Source organism: Bactrocera oleae, chromosome 2 (assembly GCF_042242935.1).
Source record: "Bactrocera oleae isolate idBacOlea1 chromosome 2, idBacOlea1, whole genome shotgun sequence".
NCBI classification, from domain to species: domain Eukaryota; kingdom Metazoa; phylum Arthropoda; class Insecta; order Diptera; family Tephritidae; genus Bactrocera; species Bactrocera oleae.
Window position 1 is genome coordinate 96,060,912 of NC_091536.1, and position 21,125 is coordinate 96,082,036.

Here is a 21,125-nt window from a genome sequence, read left to right on the forward strand (position 1 = left end):
CAAGTTGATTTAACGGATTCATTAAAAATTTATCGATGTCGAAGTTTGAACACATACGAGTACTTATCGATATATATCTAGTAAGGTTGAAGTTAACAGAATTAGTTTATATATAAATTATTTTCCTCTGTTTAGTCGATTTCTTATATATTTTTATATTTTATGAAGAAAATAGCAAAGCGGACGAGAAAACATCAGTATAAACATTTAATACACATTAGATAAGCCATAGCAAACAGCATCTGGTTGGGTGGCATCACCATTGTGTAAATAAACAAATATCAAAGCCGGTAGGAAAATATTAATTGTTTGCTTAATTTTAATAAAACTTACATTTTCCGAATTATTAGACTTGAAATTATGTTATATATTTATTAGATATAAAAACAAAATTCATATTAGGACATACTCAGTTTACAAACCTCACTGTTTGTTATGTTTTGTTGTTGTTATATAAACATATAAGGATGTCAAATGTTGTTTACATTTGCAAATAAAAGTAAATGAGTTGTCAAAATATGCAACTATGGTAATTGATGTTCATCAATTGTAATTTAAGGCAAAACACGTTGGAATTGTTTGTTTCTATAAATTGTGATTAGTGAAATTGCGACCGCTTACAAACTGTTTTAATGAAAATACAAATTATAAAATTTATATGGTTCACGATCTAAGGTGCACAAACGCTTGAAGTAGTCGCTAATTTTATATTTGGATCGGTCAGCGCAGCGTGACACAAATTTGATACTGATAAGATCTCTGCGGAAGTAATAATATATATTCCATCTTAACATGGCAACTGGTTCACAGAAGGTTAGTGCACAAATGCATTTTTATAGGCACATACGTGCGCAGAAAGTACTACATCAGCCCTTTAGGCTCACGTCATCGCACTAAAAATATTGCAAAACAAAAATCAAAACAAATAGTTTAATCTATTGTTTATTAAAATATTTTCCCATAGGCTGTACGTCTGTTGAAATGTTTTTGTGGTTGCTCAGAAATGACGGAGGATGAAGTCCGACGTATTTATCGCTTAAGTACACAAGAGACTCTAAATGACCTCCGGGCCGCAAAGATGTTTCGCAAGTTCTTAGAACAGGATCGTTGTGGAGATAAAGGGGAAATCGAATGTTACTTAGATATTTATGAATTGTGCAATAACTATTTAAAAGAGAGTAGTCTAACATATGATCAAATAAATACACTAGTCGAAATGGAATTAAAGTACTATTTAGAGAAAAAATTAAATTTGTACATAATGATGCTGGAAGAAAAACAAAAGCCCGATATACACATACATGAAATAGAGCGTGATATAAAGCGCATTCAAGCGGATTATCGTAGTGAAATCGAAGCCAGTGATCAATTCAAAAATTACAAACAAGCGATATTAAATAAACTGAAGCGAGGGACTTGAAACGCGAGGACGAGGCAAAAGCGAAAACAACGAAAATTTTAGCAAAGCTCAACTGCCTCAAATATTTGCTTTCTTACATATGTATTTATATATATTTATTTGCCTCAAGTAGTGTACCAAAAAAGCATCAAGTTGTATAGTTACGAATCCTATTGAATGTTGTTGATTGAAGAAACATCAAAAAAAAAATTTTGTTTTTTAAAAACGTCCGTTATATAGTGTACTATATAGGTAATATGTGTATTATATTTTTGCACCATTCTGCTTTATTTGTGTGTTATTAGGCAGAATAATATGGTGTTCAATGTGCTTAATTATACACTTAGATATATAAAATAAATTACTTTTTTTGCACACAACTCACGCCGTTTAATTAATTAATTTAGTTTTACAATCATACATATACTATTATATTAGTAAACAAGGCTCATGCTTTAGGCACGCCCTTGTTATAATATTCCTTTTCAAATGTAAACTCAAAATGCTGAAATTAATAAAATCGGATATAATGCCGCTTTTCTTCAGAAGTCGTTGTCCTAGCATAAGTGTAAGCTTTTAAATATACACCAACTTAGGATTTCTTCCACGAGTAATACATCTCCATTGGTTTATTAACCTGAAACAATGTGCAAGAAATAAGTCATTTTGTTAAGATTTAGCGTTGGAATTTAATAACTACTTTTGATACCTTCCAGAACTTGTCATTTACTTGATGTAACGTCTGATTACCATTTAACATGACCAGTTGCTGGGGTTGCGGAGCTATGTAAATACAAAAATTCAGCATACGATAAGCTTCTGGTAGTTCTGCGCCCAAGTCCAGTGTCAGACGCATGGCTAAATACTGACTCAAATGGTCCACTGCAAAATTGAGATAGACCATTTAAAGTAAATAGAAAAACAATAATTTATACTTTTTACCTGTAGCGTTGGCTGTGGTTTTTATATAGCGTATGCAGTTTTCTTTTAAAGCTTTCATTAGCTGATTATCACCAGCCATTTCAGTCGGATGTGGTTTAAATACCAATTCTATTTCATCATTTATGCCCAGTTCGCCGGTACCTTCACCCTCTGTATCAATATTAGAGTCGCCTTCGGTGCGACAATCCATCTGTGAGTCAGATTCTGACTCCTCAGATCTTTCCGATGTCAATACCGACATTGCACGCTTCGGTTTCGAACTGCTCGAGTTCGATGGTACCGGTGATGGTGTACTGCGCATGGACGGTGGATTAGAGCCACCGTCATCATGTTGCATTCGACTAGTACTGGCACTGCTACCCGACGCTGATGCGGCTGCCGCCGAAGTGCTAGAATGTGTTGAAGGTGCAGCAGCTGTAGGTTGTGGTGCATTACCACTTTCCCTGTTATCACTATCATTACCATTTGTAGCACTTTCATTATTAGAGTTGTTCGCATTGGCAGAATTGTGATTTCCGTTACCATTTCCGCCGCCATTACGACCACCACAGCCTTTAGCACGAAAACGTTGTGGTCGATTTTGAGATTGTAACTTAATGCCTTCATTTATCGAGTTAACTAATGCCTGTTGAGATTGAGTTTGGTTAAATTTTGCCATGACCTTCTCTTGTATGGCTTCATACTCTTCACGACTGGGATATATTTTCGATATTAAAAGATCAAAATTTGGGTCAGGCCGTAGTGAACGCTTCGAGACAAGTTTTTTGCGGCAAGTTGGGCATTCTTTGTTGCCCGACCGCAAAGCGGTGATAATACAATCAGAGCAGAAGCGATGTAAACACTCCTTGGTTGTCATCGTCTTTTTTAGCATATCCAAACAAATAGGACACATCAATTCGCTGTGCAGACTTCTAGGTGAGACTGCAATCTCAGTATTGTCAGTGATGATTTCCTGCGGATTACGTTGCAGCTCATACAAAGATAAATCCCATGTTTTATTCTGTGCAGGTTCCATCGATGTCATAACAAAATCTATTTGAGCACTTTCTTAGCATTTATTTCAACGTGAAAATTGTAAAAAATACTCCAAATGCTTTTCGATATTTTCACCAAACACAACAATTCAGGAATAATTAAAATTCGAAGTACAGTGAATAAGGTTGCCATGTGCGACTTCGAATTTTCGAACTTATAAGATTATTTTGCCAAAGTGCTGATTTACCATAAATTAAAAATTTAATAAAAGTACTATTCACATTACACTTTCAAATTGTGTTTCAGCAATTTTTTGGTAATTTTAGTATGAAAAAGTGTTTAAAAGAAAAGTAATTTCAATTTAATTGAGTTGTTGTATTTTTTCATTATGTATTTAATAGTCAAACATTAATATAGTGTTAAAGTTTATTTATTAATGAGTTGAATGAATTGACAAATTGTTTATTTACACAAGCACTTGCATATTTTCCACTCGAATGGCAACCACGAAAACACTGTTCATTGCCGTTGCACTGCCAGGTCCACAGCAGCAACAGTAGCTACCAAAACAACAATACCAGCGCTCCGTCGATAACGTTGTTCACATTCGTTCCGGCCAAGCGAGATCAAAACTGACGGTTATCGCAGGCACTCCGACTCAGTACACATTCTGTTGTTTACGTTTGCATACGATGGTCGGACGCATAGCAGCGTACTAGTATTCTCGCGCGTAATCGCCTATTTGCCGGTGGCTAGTCACAAAGTGTTGTGTTTTGCTTATTGTGTATGGGCACTTGCACCCGCATGCAATTGCAATATAAAATAAAATAAAATCGCTCGTAGTGTAAATGTGCTAAAAATACGCACACAACATTTTACATTTCATGTTTTTCAACGCATTTCCAGTGTGTAAATTTGGAAGCAAATAAAAAAAAAATCTGCTACACATTAATTGCACAAAAATACACAAGTTGCAACAATATAAAAGAAACGAAAAGTAAAATAAAACAAAAAATATAACGTTTTTCTATTACAACTTAATGTTGTTGGTGTAAATGCATAGCCTGATTGCACATGAAATAATATTTTTCATTTTATTTATTGAGCAACGGGTTTTAAGTATCACATGCAATTTGAGTTTGCATTTTGAACTAACGGGTTGCGTGCACATACACATATATTCATCTATGTAAATATATAATCCTTATATACAAACATTTACAAAAAGTGCCGACGACAGGTTTGTATAAATTGTAAGTGGAAAAGTGTTTTGGTAGATAGATTAACTGGCGTGTAATATCGATAAATAAATATTGTGTTACCGGTTATTTTTAATAAAATGTATTTCAAGCTTATTAGCGTCAGTTGTGTTTAACTATACATTTTTATGGCGATTGTGATTTAATGTTCAGGCGTAAAATTATTTATAACACAAATTGTTGTTAATATTTATTGAACCTGTGCGTAGGATTGTGTATAATCTTTATAACATAAATAATTTTTTTTTGTATAGGAGTAGAGTAAGTAGAAAAGGCTATAATTCTTAAAAATATGCAAGCAATTAATTAATTTTTACGTGCAGCTATTAAAAAATACTTTGAGTTACAAATTATGAAACAATAAATTAATTCAATTGTGTTTAAATCAAAAATGGTTTGAAGCTCTGTCTTTATATTTTATAGCTGCTATATTTTTTAAATTAGCTCAATTATTAACAAAAAAAAAAGTTTTTAGAAGATTGATCAGAAAAATTTGGTGTTTGCTATTTACAATTTTTATTGTTTTTTTTTTTTTGTTAATAATTGTAGTTTTATGGAATATTGTTATTACAATATTTTCTAAAAAAATACTGGTCAGAATTAATTCGTGTTTAATGTTTTTTAAATGTTTAAGTTAATATGGCAATATTTTTATACTCTACATTATCAACCGAAAAAACAAAATTGATTGATTCATTGTATTTAATTTTTGGCAATTTTGTGTTATATTCGTATATATTTTAACGGTTACTTTAACTTTATAAAAGTTAGATGCTACCCTAATTTGTTTGTGATAAAATACATCAATTTCATGCTGTTCAAACGCAAATAAATATTTAGTGCCATACATTTGCCTTTTGATTATCTCTGGAAGAACATATTAATAAAAAATATGGTTTTCGAATTTATATTTATTGTAAATGTTTCAAATTTCTATGTTTTTTTTCTTTTCGAATTGTGGTAACTATTAAAATGTCTTAACAATTTTTCACAAAGCTCGAATTACAATTATGTATCGCAGTATCGCAGATTTCAAAATCAAAGTTTAATTTATGTGACGATTATTTAGAATAAATCACGCTCTCCTGACAACAACATCCGTTTATAAATTAAGTTTAACTTTAGGGTTCTTTGAAAAAAATTAATTTAAATATTTTTTATATGTCAAGAAATGTAAATTATGGCTACGGAATGAACTCAAGCAAATTGTAGAGATAAGAATACTTAATTTAGAAAAGTAGGTGTGTGTATTTTTTTTTAAATACGTTTTCAAGTACAATTGTAATTTGATAAACAGAAGCCAAGCATGCTTTCGATTTGAAACGCAGTACGGGTGCTGTTGTTGTTGTAGCAGCAAAAAACTTCCTTAAGTAATTTCTAGGAATGCTGCCGAGTTGACAGTCCTCGGCCGGATAGAAATCCGGGTCCGTTCTGGTTACGTAGACCCGACTGTCACGGGAAATGGCATAGCATATCCATATTATATATGGGGCGTCATTCATAACATTTCTAGTTTTTACATCTACTTTCGTCGAAGCTTAAACTTTTACTTGAAATTTTTATGGACTTCTGGGCCATAGAGATTTCCAACAAGCTATACCTTATTCTCCTAAAAAAGCTCTTATGTACAACCCAAACTTTAATTTTTATTTGAGTATTTCAAAACAGCTTTATTTTAATGAAAATAATCAATTTAAATAAAATACTCCATAGATAATGTCATAATTTCGATTCATAATTTCATGAAAGTTTCAAATCTTCAAAATCGGAATATAGTCTTGTATATATAATATAAACACATAGAAGTGTAAAAATGAACACATTTAAATACATAATGGAATTTTAAATTTAAGTCAATTAGTTTACAGTTTGATGTTGCATTTTCTTAACAGTTTCAAATAAAATATTCCTGCCCATCAATCTTTATGACAAACTAAAATTATCAAATGCGTCATTACGTTTAAGAATGCAAAGAGGAGCGTTAATTTCGTTTTTTTGTTTTTTGTTTGAAACGAACTTGTTTCTGCTGGCTAATTTTAAATAATTTAAAATTAAAGACGTCATATTCAAATTACATGCGAACTTGTAAGGCCACATAACGGTTTCTTAATGAAAAGTGGAGGTAGCGCCTTGAACGGCTCTTCCCAGTATTACGAAAGTCACAACTGGTCCATTATTTTTAGAATGCCATAACTTTCCACAAAGTAAATTTTAACTTTACAACAAAGAGCTATCAAGCTTGTATTAATACATATGTAACATATATAAAGTCCAAAGGTTGTAGCACATGCTTTATTTAAATTAATTGGGGTTTAAGGACAGGAAAAAATCGTTGAGATCCGTATCCGAAGGAAACGATGGGTGCGAAAAGAATTTTAAACAATTTTTACAGTTTTTATTAATGAAAAATGCCTAGTGTCGATTGTGAGCGACGCCCAAGGCTCATTAAAATTAATAATGATTCTAGAACATTCAAAATAGCAACACAAACCCGAATTTATTGTATTAAGTTTGAGCCTAAGTGTCAAGTGTTCTCATACGCTATTTAAGGATTATGAGTTTAATTTAACAACCTTTAGCTTATTGGATAATAACATCAGCATCCAACAGCATAATTTAGGACGAATAAACTAAGATTTTATCAAACAAGAAAAAACATTAACTTCAGCTGCACCGAAGCTATAATACCCTTCACTAATAAACAATTTTCTATACAGGAGCTTAATTTTGATTGTTAAGTTTGTATGGCAGCTATATGCTATAGTGATCCGATATCGGCACATGAACAGCAGAAAAGGACGTGTGCAAAATTTCATGACGGCATCTCCAAAGCCGAGCGACTAGTTCGCGTATATACAAACAGACGAAAAGGCTAAGATCGTCACGCCGATCATGTATATATTTTTATACTTTATAGGGTCTTCGACATTTCTTCTGGAAATTACAAGCGTCATGGCAAATTTAGTATACCCTGTTCAAGGTTATAAAAGTGCATAGGGTGAAAAACAATTTTTGGGTGTGAAAACTGACATACACACATAGCCCAAAGAGTTATTCTGTGTGAGGTCTGAAACTCTCATGCTTTTATTTTATAAACTTGCTACTATATTTATTACTTGCTAATAAGTATAAGGTGTTGGTTTTAGAGTTATAAAACTCAGAGTGGTATAACTGTCAAGCCACCTTTCAAAAAAAACACATTTTTTTTATATTCCTCCTCACAAAGACTTACACCGAAACAAACGTTAAATCTCTTGGAAATGTTTCCAAAAAATTTTGCTGACCGATTATTATTCAGTTGTGAACCTGCCAATTGGCCATTTGTGTCACATATTTGATACCATTAAGCTCCTTTTTTGGAAGTAAAATCTAATATAATAAATTAAATTCTACTGAACAGTCGAATATTACTATTATTGGTAAGAAAAGGCCAGCTAGGGTGAAAGAGGTGTTAAATTCCACTAACATGATCAAAATTCTACATTATATATTTTGCATTTCAATGTGTGTTTCATATTTCTAAAAAAAAACACACCCTTTATATACTATACATGTATTTATAAGAGTGTTAACATCCATGTGGTGTCATTTATTGATGCCAGATGTCCGGAAAGCCTTAAAAAATGTGCTTAGAAATTTAGCAGAAATCCACAATTAATTATTCTTTTTATTGTTGTTTAGCTGAGTTTGAATATTTCGAACTTAATTGCTCGGATGGTAATTATTTATTAGCACAATTAATTATTTGCCACATTTTAAAAAATTTTCAAGTGCTGATAATCAATAAAAAAATAGCGTTTTTTATAATGTGTAAGTATATATGTATGTTATATTAGAAATAGTTAAAAATATAATATATTTACCGTTTGGAAAAGGCTTAAGATCACTACACTAGATGGCAGAAAAGCGTTAATTACATATTGGTTGTTGGCGAAGTTGGGCGAATAATCGAAGTATTCTAATATAAAAGATGATTTAGAAGCCAATGCGCTCCAATGATAGACGCATCACTTATTTTTTTAATTCATATACCCATATATATATATTTTGGTTTATATACGTATGTGTACGAGTATATGTATGTGAGTATTGACTAAGTGCTAGACATAGAATTATTCTTACTTGCCGAAATGCGCGAATCGACTTTTTAGCGCTTTCAACTAGCAATAAATAACGAATTTTACGATTTCTCAGTTGCTGGCTGACATTCGATTTGTTTACAGGGTCGGCCCACCTATAAAGACTTATTAGGCAATTGACTAGGATGCACGAATTTTAGGGAGGATTTTTTGCTAATTTTCTTTACACATTTTATTTATTTATTTAATTTTATTTATATTGTATTAAAATAATGTCATTAACTCACGATTGATTGACGAATATAGATACAGCAGATTTATGCAACAAAGGTTGGTAGACAAATTGATCATAAGAGTACCCTACCGAACGTTTTAATTTTTAAATCCTACTTGTGCTCTACAATGCGTCCAGAAAGACTGGCCGGCTTGGCACCATTATCGATTGAAAATGAAGTAACACAAACTCTTAACTTAACACTTAGCATTAAAACATTTGCATCTAATTTTTCAAAATTAAAGGCACGAAAATATTTAATTCAATAACTCGTTTTTATTGTACTAGACTTAGATTATAATTATCTTCTTAATTATTTATGTTTAACCTTTGGAATATGAGTGCTTTATTTTAACAAAATGTTCTGAATAATTTTCAAAACTTATAAGTTCGGCAGGAGCGGAGAATTTGGCATTTGCCTAGGGCGGTAAATTGTCTCGGGCCGGCAGTATTTGTTAAATATATATTAGTTGTAAATACTATTACTAATTATATTCAAGGCTCGTCGGGAAATTGTTTGGAGAACACACAATGTATTTGACCAGTAAACAATAGCGAGAAAAAAAGCTTTAACAAAATCTCAATATACACATATGTATGGTATATATACATACCTATCGATATATACATATGCATTCGGTTATAAAAAACGTTAATTGCATGCACTATGTGAGCGTCAAATAAGCAGTTAGCGTTAAAACTGTTAATTTACAACACCTTTGCTGTCGCTTGTTTACAGTTTTGTGAATAAATTACAAAAACAAATTTCAATTTGATCATTATATCCTAACAATGGAGCTCCCTAATTGAAGCGACGGTGTTCATTACCTAAACTATTTTCTAGCTAAAAGCTTTTTATTCTCCCATATTGTAATTTAAAAGGTTGTCAAGTAAAGAAAAGTTCTATGACTGAAATGTTGGTCACTTTTAAGCAAGATGATAAGGTTTTCGAGAAAGGGTTCGAGGGTTTTAAATTAGCAAATAAAATAATGACAACCATAAATTGTTGACGATCTTCATATAAGATTTAATAAAAAGAAGTCCAATATATGGTTTTAGTAATTTATATCTGACTTGAGTCGCTTACAACAACGTCAAGCGGAAACGGTGGTCATTGTCGAATCGCGTTAAGCCGGCGCAAACGGTGGTCAAGCTAGTATTGACTGCCATTGCTGGGTGCTTGCTGAGATCAGCTACTATGTGCTGCTCCCTTACAACCAAACTCTTAATTCGGACTTATACTGTCCACAATTGAACTGTCTGAATAAAGCAGTTACTCAAAAGCGACCAGCTTTGGTCAATAGGAGAGGAAATGTGTTCCCTCAGAACAACAGAGAACACACAGCAATAATGACCGGAGCTTGATTGGGAAGTTATTATGTTCGTGTCCGTGCCTGACATCGATTAATTACTACCTGTTCCTGTCTATGGCGACTGACTTTGCTGACGAGAAATTCGCCCCGAGAGAAGCTTTTAAAAATTGACTGTGTAAGGTTTTTGTCAATAGAATCGAGAGTATCAATGAGAGTAGCATTATGGCAACAATTTATCGAACAAAACGGTGCATATTTGACCTAAATTATATTATTATAACTGAGCTAGAAAACATATTTAATTTAATGCAAACATGATGGATTTCTTTTTACTAAACATTATATATTATTACTTTGGTCGAAATTTAAAAAATGTTTGTTTGCTGGGTAATTAAACTATATAATTTATGTCAATCTTAATATTTTACAATTCCAGAAAACCCTTTTTAGCACCAATTGCGCTTTGATAAACAAATCGATGAAGAAAAGATAAAGTAGACTCCTCGAAAATATACAAATAAAACAACAAGAAGTTAAGAAAAACATCGCTTTGATAAATTACTGACCGATTTGGCAATTTATATTCTAACATAGCTTAATAGTCGTACATATGTACATACACATATAGATTTATATTTAGTACGAGTTATGCTCTCAGTCAACACACCAATGTGTCCAAATAACCACCTTCAATTTTATCTAGGCAAGTTTGTATGTATGGTTAGTCGTACCCATTTGCAAGCATGGCTTCTCTGCGGGTCCACCAAAGTAAATGAAACAAAACGCCCCAAACTACAACGAAAACTCAATTAGAGCATATGTGTGAATTAAAATGACAAATTTATGAACAGCAGTGCTCTGTATCTAACCGTCGGCCGCCAACGCGGTGCATTGCGCCAAGGCAAGAAACTCGTCGGAGAAGAAGAAAGAAAAAAAATAATTTAAATACAAAAAAAAAACAAAATTAAATAAAATAAAATCAAAACATTACAGGCGTGGCGGTGTCAACGAATTCGTGGAAGAAAATATCCGCATACATGTGGCGCACATACATCTCTACACAGCTCTCTAGCTACTATGACTGGATATATGTACTGTGCAATATTTTGACTTGCCAGTGTTGTGCCAAATAACATTTTGACAATGCAAATTCGAATAATTTAGACAGAGTTAATATATCTTGCCAGTGTTATTGTTATTGCTGCCGTTAGTTATCATAATTTTAACTGGTTGTACCCCAAAGTATATGCAATGAATTGTTTATGGGATCTAACGTATATAACTTCCTAAATTATAGCAATGGTTTCCTCAATAGCCTTTTCCCTTTTATTTGACAGTTCTGTCTTAAAAAAAAGCGTGCTGTTAGCAGCTGTGTTTTTCATATTCTGACAAGGGCATATTAAGTTTGCGAAGTTTGTACCACCCAGAAGCAAACGTCGGAGACGTTTAAAGCACATTTTCCATCTTTAGATATGAATAAAAAAAAAATTAAGAATATGAATATTTACCTATAAATTTTCTTAATAAACCCAGTTAGGATATCGCCACTTTTGTCTGTGGAGAAGAACAATATGACAGAATTTCGACTATAAAAATTGCATTTAAATCATTTCTTCCTAGTTCAAAGTTAAAAAAGTTAACATAAAAATGCAAAGTCGACTTGGGTTCTTTCTAAAAAATTTCACTTGAACTTCGTGCAAGCAAATCACGAAATCCAAAAAAATTGGCGTTACTCATAACACAAAGATTTCATTATTCCTCTTTTGTCGTCTGCTTATAAATATTGTGTACATATGTGTGTATGTTTATGTGTATACGCACAAATAATTCACACTCTGGTCGTAATAAAACTGATAATTTAATCTTGCAAATCAATGTGTTGACTGCGGGGCGGGGGCAGCTGGGGGTAGCTGTGAATGAAATCGGCAGACAGACAATGCGATAGATAAAAGAAAACACTCTTAATGACACAATTACTTGACCATTTACTTTTACACATGCGGTCCATTCCTCGACCGCACATTTACGGTTAGTGTGGCTTTGCAAAATTAAAGCATTACATACATATATTGTATGTAGTTTGAATTCCAGAAATATTTCGTGCAGCCGTAAAATTGTGTAAACAAGTTTTTTTCATAGTACTGAGATTGGCGCGTAATTTCATAGTGTATTCCTTTAGAGCATATTAAGTAAGTAAGGAAAAATTTAGCAAAAATGTGACATAATAAATTTTAAGTCATGAAGCGTTTTTGGGAACCTTTGGCGATTTACTTGCAATGCACAAGAATTCATTCTCCGGAGCTTTGTTTATAACAACACAAGTTCAGCCTTACCGAATGATCGACCCAGTGAGGAGGGACATATAAAATTGCTGCATGCCAAAGAAAGACTAAACTTCTCACGCACTAACATTCAATATCAGTTATGTGTATGGCGAGACTCGACTCTCAAAGAAGAGGCGAAATATATGTATGGAAAACTGAATTAATGGTAGAATTATAGTCAAGACCTCGATCACATATTTCTGAGCAAATTTCTACCAAGAAAAAACTTCTCGTGAAATTCAATATCTATTTGGAGTAGACTTGAAAATAGAACGATAGATAAATCCAATTGTTTGATAATATCAGGTTAACACCACCTACGAATATATGTAAATATGTACATATGTATACCATATACTTTTCAAGCGGATGCTAAGTTCAGACATGTTGGTATGAAGATAAAACATTTTCTTTGAAAATTAATTTAAACTCTGGTTTTTACCAACATTTGGCATAAAGTGGATCTCTAGTCAATTGCTTTGCTTTTTGTTGATCGGTTTTAATTGTTTACAGAACACGTTCCATAGAATATATTATGTAATACCAGTTTAGACTTGCCGGGTAGTCCAGTGGCTGCAATTAAGGGATTATCAGATGGATATACACCATGATCGTGAGACCGATTGCTACGTATGGAGCGGTTGCTTGGGCTTCGAAAGCATTGAAGTCTTCGTACGTGCCCGACGGCAGCACTGGAGGTCATGCTGGAACTCACACCACTTCACCGAGTAATAATTCAAACAGCTCAATACACAATGCTTTACATGAAAGCCGAAAGGTTTGACAGAGGGGAGGTAATCTCTTCTCAACATGTGAAGGACCTAAGTGATGAAATACCATTGGCTCTTCTTTCAAGGGACAGCAGGACATATTGGTATAGCCGGGAACGAACTGGCTGAAGAGCTTGCTCGTTTTTCAGCTGCCACTTAAATGGTAGGATCGTAACCCTGTATTGCGGTTGGCCGTCATACCATAAAGGAGCTCCGCAAGGAGGAAAGAGTAGAAGTAGACGCAGGTTTAAGGCTCTTAGATCCATGTATTTGAATAGAGATCACACCGCTTCAATAGCACCTATCAGTATATTGCAGTTTATCAATGTGCTGGGTCTATGTGAGTCGTTGTGACAGAGGGAAGGACACAATAGACCTTAGCTCAATGTGCAAACTTCAATTTATATCTATCTATCTAAGTACATATCTAACCACAAATATCGTTAAATAATTGGCAGTTGGGGTCATGTGTGCTATATGAAGTAATTCAAAAAGCTTCTTGTATAATGAAAATCTACTAACAAGCCGACAAAGCATGTGTCCAAAAGTGACAGTACACGAGCACAAACATACAAGTATGTATGTATGGATGTAAATTCCAAAAAGTGTTTTAATTGAAATCATTTCACTATGCCAACTTTAATTGCTTGTTTGCAAACACAGAAGCACATGTTCGTTACAATAAACATATTTACATATACATATGTATTTACGCTGGCATGTACATTTGTATGTATGTACTTTGACTTCTGTTCAATGCACGCTTTTTGAACATTTGTTTCCCCCTCCGTTTTAAGTAGCCTAAGTATGTTAGCTGTCTGCTCGCCGAGTAATCACCGCTCAACCACCGGGAAGCCGGCGCTCGTCAGCTCGTGCTCGTGACGCAAATCGCTACACCAAATACAGCCGCAAAAAACAATAAATTGTCCATATAAATGGATTCAAAAGTATATTATTAATTACGGTACATACAAACATATGATTTCCCATATTTTTTGTGAAGCCGAATGTGCCGGTTGTGATTGCTTATTGAAAAAACACATTTCGATCTTTAATCAACAAAAAAAAAAAAAAAGATTTAAAAAATAAATAAATAAACTCAAAAGCGATTACTTGTATTTGTATATACAAATCTCTGGCGCTGCTTAATAGAAGGATTTAATGTCTATGAATTTGGTTTTTTGCATGTAGTTTAAATACTTGCACAGCTATTAATCGTAAACAAAAAGTGAAATGTATTTGAAGTGGATCGTTTTCACTAATTGATCTCAGAATTAGCTTTCTTAGTGTCAATATTAATTTATTTTGTACAAGTGCACCTACAGATGTACATACTTAGTTTATAAGTATATATGTATGTGTGTATGTAATTTGGAGCCTACCCTACAAAAACAGTGACAGTCATCTGACCAATAATATGACAGTCATAGCTGAAAAAATTTTGTCAGCGCACAGAACAAAGATTCTAACATTTTTTTAAGAGCCTTCTGCAAAAACCGATGTAAACAAAAGTATGTGTGTGAGTTGGCATCTCTCTTTAACACATGGGTATTCGGAATTGATTCATTATATATCTATACTCTCATGTCTTTTTCTGAGTCATTGCTGACCATAAATCCATCATAGCTGCAATTTGTCAGTCATGACTGTAAATCTATCAAGAGTGAAAAATTCTTTTGCTCAGTAGATAATATAATTTTTATTTCTTTAATAAATTTTAATTTTTTATTCAAAATTATTTATAATAATATACATAAATATAAAAACGAATGCAACAAAAAATATAATTAAATGATATAATATAAAAAGAAATTTTTACTTTATGGCATCTCCTCTTCTCAATAGCTCTGCGTACGTCTTTTCCCCAATTATTGGATATTTCTAAATTAAAAAATTCAAATAAAAATTACCTAAAAATATAGTTTTATTTGATACTTATTTAACTTGCATATGTACATATGTATATCATATTTGAAAACTCCTCTCTTTCAAAAAATTGTGTATTTTTAACACCAAACCCAAAAGAATTTTGCAACACTTTTCGTTTGTGGCAAGAAGAACAGGAAATTTGTTTTGCGCAGTTGTTGAGAAACTTATGTTAGTGAAATTTTATGCGTTTCTTTTTGACAGGGTTGCTTTAGCGCAAAGAGATAAGCGTTGAGAAAAAGTATTTTTTGTGAAGAAAATTACACTTAAGTGGCGCTTAAGAAATATTAAAAATTTTAATCAATAATTATATTCCTTCGAGCATAACTGACAAATACATATGTATGTATATTTAAATTCAAGATGGTGGTGTGAAAATTTCAAGCCGATCGAACCAGTCGTTTCGGAGAAATTTGCTCACCGGCGCTGAAAACAGTGTCTCGAAAGAAACGTGTTTATAGTTTTGGGTGCCGATAACACTAAGTTAAAATTTGTTTCACAAATACGATCATATCTATTTTATATTGGAAAAATCATATCCCTAACCCAGTATAATGAATCTTATAATGATTTCAGTTCTCATATAATCTTTCAGAACCTTACTTTAACTAGTGCAAATTTTTGGAAAAAATTCGGTTAATAAATATTTTTGTAAGCTAATTAATCTGAGATTTGTATGTAATCCTATGTTGCATAATATATGTATGAACACGATATTCAATCCGAACTAAGTGAACTATCCTTAGTATTTCAATAATTTTCTATTTATACTCCGAATTCTTCTTTTACTCTTCTTAATTCCACTAATTGACATATGTACATACATACATATGTATGTCACAGTGGTCGAGTGAAAAAGACTTTCGATTTGCAGTGCTTACTCAGGTCCTTCGATAGAGCCCTGTTTACACGATGTTAAGTTATAAGAATTCTTCAATTCACTTATAAAGCTCCAAAGAATGCTCTTAAACACTTCTGCTGGGCACCTTTAGCACCTAGGTTTGTCTACTGATCGCTTCATTTGATCTTAAGCAACTGTGCCAGTCTATAGGCCTCAAAAGCGAACTGGGCGTTCGAAAAAGGAAATTGAATATCTCCCTTAACAGAAGTTATTAAACATGCATTTATAAAAATATAAAAAAATAGTTTTTAATGGCAACTTCCGGGCCTATCTTGTTAATCACTTTATTATTGTTGACTTGTAGAAAAAAGCTTAAATTTTTGATCGAAAAAATTGTCAATAAATTGTTCATAAAAAAGATGAAATATGAAGCTACAATTAAAATTTCAAGCGGATACGTGAGATAACATGAGATATGTGAGGACCCCAAAGTATAGTAATGTAACAGTCTAAAAAAGGCGGTTTTGAGAAACTATTGTATCAATTGCTTTAAAATTTTAAGGGTATGTTTACGCATATTTTAACAATATACACTAAGATTTAGGAAGAAAATAATTTAATATTTTTCGAGTTAGACGCGATTTCTAACGCCGCTTTGAAAAAGGCCCCCGACTGCTGCAGTGATTCCGGCTTTCTTCATGGATGAAACTTAGACACGAGAAATTGTTCCAAAAAATATTGTCCTATGGTAGGGTCGGAAAAAATCACAAACGAAGGGGCGGCGTTTAAAAAAAGTTGAAGTTTACCCCAAATTCATTGTATGGAGAACACAACATGCAGACAAAATTTGATAACGATCGCATTGCAGCCTGTAACTCAAAAGCTATTTGAGATATTGACTTATAGTGTTAGTATATTATTATTAAAGGTATAAAATAAATATCGATTTCAAGACAACAACAAAATACTCGAACTTTTTAAACCTGGAGAATATTTACCAAGTTAGCACACGAATAATTACTTTGTGTTAAAGCCAGAGTGAATCTGTTCAGAATCTGTCTCTGAGGGGCCTTCCCTTCCTCTGATTGAATTTACGGAGGCTTCTATGTTTGAGCACCACAGAAATGTGGACATAAGTAAGTATGCATATAACCGTGCATATATTATATGCACATAAGTATACGAGTATATGCATGGATATATTCATAATTCGAAACGTGCGCCATCCACTTTAACGAGCGTCTCTACTAAATGCGTTGGAATAAATATTTGCAGCGTCAAGCAACCGAACATTCATACATACACACATGCATACATACGGGTGCATACGTTTTAATACAAACTGTCAACGTTGCGAACAAATTGAAGTGATGCGTTGCGTTCATCACAGTGTTTTGATGTGATGCGTGTGCCAATGTCATGAAATTGGTGGGAAACTTCACAATTCAATCGAGGGTGTTGAGGAATTTAGCTGCCCATTAGTCGGATTATACATTGATGTTTTATAACAATAAACGCTAATGGCCACTATGTGATATGAACTAATAATCAGGGACACACACACATACATATACATATATATACTGACATTTTGTGATTTTGAACGTTGATATTGTGTCCATGCGTGTATGTATGCATGTGTGTGATATGAATGGGAGGGGGGAAAGTGTCTTTTGCAAACAGTGTCGTGCAAGTTCAGCATCCAAATGTCGCTAGTATGTATGTGTGGGTGTGTATGTGCGCAGATTTCGTGCCGGAGGTGCTGACCTACGGCTAAAAGTTGTCTAGTGTCCGCTGCAGCAATCGCTATCAAAACAATAACAATTGTCAATATGTTTGTATGCACTCTTTACTATGCAAGCAGCGTTAATCGAGCAAACACACATACACGCACAAGTACTTACATTGGCATTCATGTATTTTGCATTATGTATCAAAGTTCTCAATGAGGCATCAATGAATGAAAATGGAGCAATTCGCTGTTGTTTTCGATCGTTTTTTAAATTGCTTACACACATTCATGTCCCATTTGCTGTTAGGAGGTTAGGTTTCTGCAGTGCGAGATGCATTACAATTAAATATAATATCTTGAGACTTGTACAAATATGGTTTAATTGTATTAATAAGGTTCCGAAATATTACTTTATCTAGGAATGTCACGAATGTACTGACTAGGTAAGAAGGGGTCCAGTACTCTTACATACATATTGATTCTAATTCTTTTAGAGGTTACTTAACCTGCTTAGTTCAATACCCATGGCGTATACGCAGCCTAAAAAACAATAACGTTAAATCGGAGTTTTCTGTATATATAACTGTTTTTATACCCAAACCAAGGTATAGTAAGTTTGCCACGAAGTTTGTAAGACCCAGAAAGATACGTCGGAGACCCTCTAATGTATATACAGAGTCGATTTAGTCATGTTCGTCTGACTCTATATATTCGAACTAGTCCTTCAGTTTTTGGGATATTGATCTCAACGCCACGCTATCCGAACAAGTTGTTCAAATCGGATCACTATATTTACAGTTATCATACAAAATGAGCAGTCAAAATCAATACCCTTTTATGCTATAATAACTACACCTGTGAAGGGTACTATAGTCAAAGTTAACAATTTTTCGTGTTTTATTCTAATAATATGATTACACACGAATTTAATAAACGAATTCCAGGTACCAGTCAGTGACGTATTTTTAACGAATATAAATATTTTTCCCAAAAATATGGGAATTACATCCGCTGAGTCATTGGAGCTGCATTATGTTTCTCTACCAGACACATAGCAAAGGCCTTGATGATAAACACTTAAACTTTAAAGCATTGGAACAAAAAGTTTCTTAAATAGTGATTTTACGGAAAAAAAACAATAAACATAAATAATCTGTCAGACAGATTGACATTCGTGCGTTGTAATGTTCAGTCCACGGAGAACTTACATTACTTCCTATCACTACGGTTCCTGAATTACTATTCTATTGATATAATTATATTAAAGCCATTATTCCATACATACTACATACCTTTATCCCTGCCAGCCAACCATCGGTTAAATCACTAGTTAATTATCTAAGACAGCTGTCAGAGTTTTCCGCGCAAGTTTCTAAGAGTTTCATATATTGTTATTATTTGTACCCTTAGGCTTAAGCTATTTTTTGTATGAGACGAAAGTGGACATATCAATTTTGATCTTATTGTAGAAGACATGAAGAAATTTTGGTGGACGAATTATTAGCTTTTTTATATAATACAGATAAGTTACGCTACAGAGTTTATTGTGTACACATGTAGTTAGTAGAACCAATAGACATTTCTTTGCATCTAAGCTATAATTCGAATGAAGTGACTATCGACAGTTTAACAAGCCTGATTGGAGCTTACTGATCTCTTTTTGGGTAGCCTTAACTGGTGCATTTTCCAACGCCACCTATATTCGCGATATGTCATTATCTTGAAAGGCAAGTTACTTTATATGGTTCTTTCATAAAGAAATTGTGATGAGGGCGGGAGGATTTCCTAGAAATATATATGTACATACAAATATTCCAAAAAAATATCTGTATAAAATATTCTATATTTTGTATACTTTTTTCTATACTTCTACTTCTGCCTTTTGTAATTCACTACAAAACACAAAGCGCTGTCAAGTTTGAAAAAAAAGCTCTGTGAGTGTAGAATGCATAAGTCTCATTGTATGACCATGAGAATTTTTGACAGTTCTCTGACGTACGATGCTTCAATTCAGGGTTAATTATTAGATTAAAATTGTTTGTATATACGAGCAATGAGTGAAACCAGAACACCAGTAGCTGCCGAGGACTTTTCGTATTTATCATGATAGACAGGAAACTTATGGCTGCAAATATCTTAATTCAAAAGCTCTCCACTTGATATATAATTAGTAAGAAGTAAGGAGGATTATACTCGAGCAGAATAGAACATCAAATAGTCTAGTGTATTATAAGCTTCTAAGGAATGTGAAGCAGAATGGTTCGAGTACTCTACAATTTATAGTAGAAAATGTTATTCGGAAATTGCGACCAGTTTCCATTCCTGTCGTGTCTAGATAATCGGAGCGGATCCGAAATTATATTCGGCTAGGATGTGTCAACTCGACAGCATTCCTCAAAATTATTTTATTGTCGTGATTTTAATTACTTTCAGGTGTATACACTTTAAAATATAGCTTGGCAACTTATAAATTAGTTTTTTTTTTCATTTCAGTACCTAGTCTCTGAATAAATGCTGACCCGTATATAATTGGTAAAATAGATTAAATTTGTAACACACACTACTTTGCAAGCATATGATGACCTATTTACATAAAAATTTTAACAAACCCGACCTTGAACACTCGGACTTTTTTGAATGGCAATAAAATTATGCTAATGGAGTGAAATGAAATAACCCCGCCCACTCCCCATATAACGATTTAATTAAAAACTACTAAAAGTGCGATAAGTCTATAACTAAATGTGCCAGAGACATACAATTTTACACTTGAGATGGTACGAAAGGGCTTTATCGGATGATCCGGTGTCAAATTTAGACAATGGGCTTGGCACCACCCCTATATATCTGGACCTAATCAACCGATTTCAAACAAATTCGGTAGATAATACTATCCTGACATTCCTACATTGCTCTGCGGAAATGGTCGAAATCAGTCCAAAACCACACCTACAACAAATCAATCAACGTATCCGGTTAAAACTTTTTACGAATAGTATCTTTGAAGTGTACCACCTTAAGACCAAAAATTGTCCAAGTCGGACCAATAAAATATCAATCAACCTGTCAGATATATGTATATTCTATTGAAATTCGAAATGAATTTTCCCCGGCTTTGATCTTTGCAAATTGCGAGAGTATAAAATGTTCGGTTACACCTGAATTTAATCATTCCTTACTGGTTTTATTGTACTTTTAATTTTTCATCAGAAACTTAAATTTGCTTGTTTTTTACACCAAAATATATTTGGACAATGAATAAATTCAGTTTGCTTGTACATACATACATAT

At 33.2% G+C, this 21,125-nt stretch overlaps 3 protein-coding genes across 5 annotated transcripts in view; 2 read left to right on the forward strand and 1 right to left on the reverse strand.

The window, feature by feature from the left end:
* Positions 1-457: 457 nt before the first annotated feature.
* On the forward strand, positions 458-1,779 carry LOC106618791 (uncharacterized). Its single transcript, XM_014236679.3, has 2 exons — positions 458-813; positions 965-1,779. The coding sequence occupies exons 1-2, from the start codon at positions 793-795 to the stop codon at positions 1,418-1,420; spliced, it is 477 nt and encodes a 158-aa protein (XP_014092154.2). The 5' UTR covers positions 458-792; the 3' UTR covers positions 1,421-1,779.
* Positions 1,610-3,487, reverse strand: Sce (E3 ubiquitin-protein ligase Sce). Of its 2 annotated transcripts, none has more exons than XM_014236677.3 (3): positions 2,342-3,487; positions 2,109-2,281; positions 1,610-2,036 (listed from the first exon to the last, which is right to left on the reverse strand). In XM_014236677.3, exons 1-3 carry the CDS (start codon positions 3,363-3,365, stop codon positions 1,992-1,994), a joined length of 1,242 nt encoding a protein of 413 aa, XP_014092152.2. In that variant the 5' UTR covers positions 3,366-3,487; the 3' UTR covers positions 1,610-1,991. The 2 variants fall into 2 exon arrangements, with proteins under 2 accessions (XP_014092152.2, XP_014092151.2); XM_014236676.3 differs by having other exon boundaries at positions 2,100-2,281.
* A 468-nt stretch (positions 3,488-3,955) lies between these two features.
* LOC106618771 (Suppressor of ER stress-induced death) overlaps positions 3,956-21,125 on the forward strand; it is a 31,318-nt gene continuing 14,148 nt past the window's right edge. Inside the window, exon 1 of one of the 2 annotated variants that reach the window (XM_036357239.2) lies at positions 3,956-4,569. The gene's annotated coding sequence lies outside the window, so the exon portion shown is untranslated. The remainder of the gene's footprint in view (positions 4,570-21,125) is intronic. The other variant, XM_036357240.2, reaches the window with a different exon arrangement.

What these genes read in the sequence shown, in the direction of transcription:
- LOC106618791 (XM_014236679.3), top strand. Translation starts at nt 793, where the DNA reads ATGGCAACTGGTTCACAGAAG. An exon ending in TGGCAACTGGTTCACAGAAG is followed by an intron (nt 814 to 964) that starts GTTAGTGCACAA and finishes ATTTTCCCATAG; the next exon opens with GCTGTACGTCTGTTGAAATG.
- Sce (XM_014236676.3), bottom strand. Translation starts at nt 3,365, where the DNA reads ATGACATCGATGGAACCTGCACAGAATAAAACATGGGATTTATCTTTG. An exon ending in AACCACAGCCAACGCTACAG is followed by an intron (nt 2,282 to 2,341) that starts GTAAAAAGTATA and finishes TCAATTTTGCAG; the next exon opens with TGGACCATTTGAGTCAGTAT. An exon ending in AGTTCTGGAAGGTATCAAAA is followed by an intron (nt 2,037 to 2,099) that starts GTAGTTATTAAA and finishes ACATTGTTTCAG; the next exon opens with GTTAATAAACCAATGGAGAT.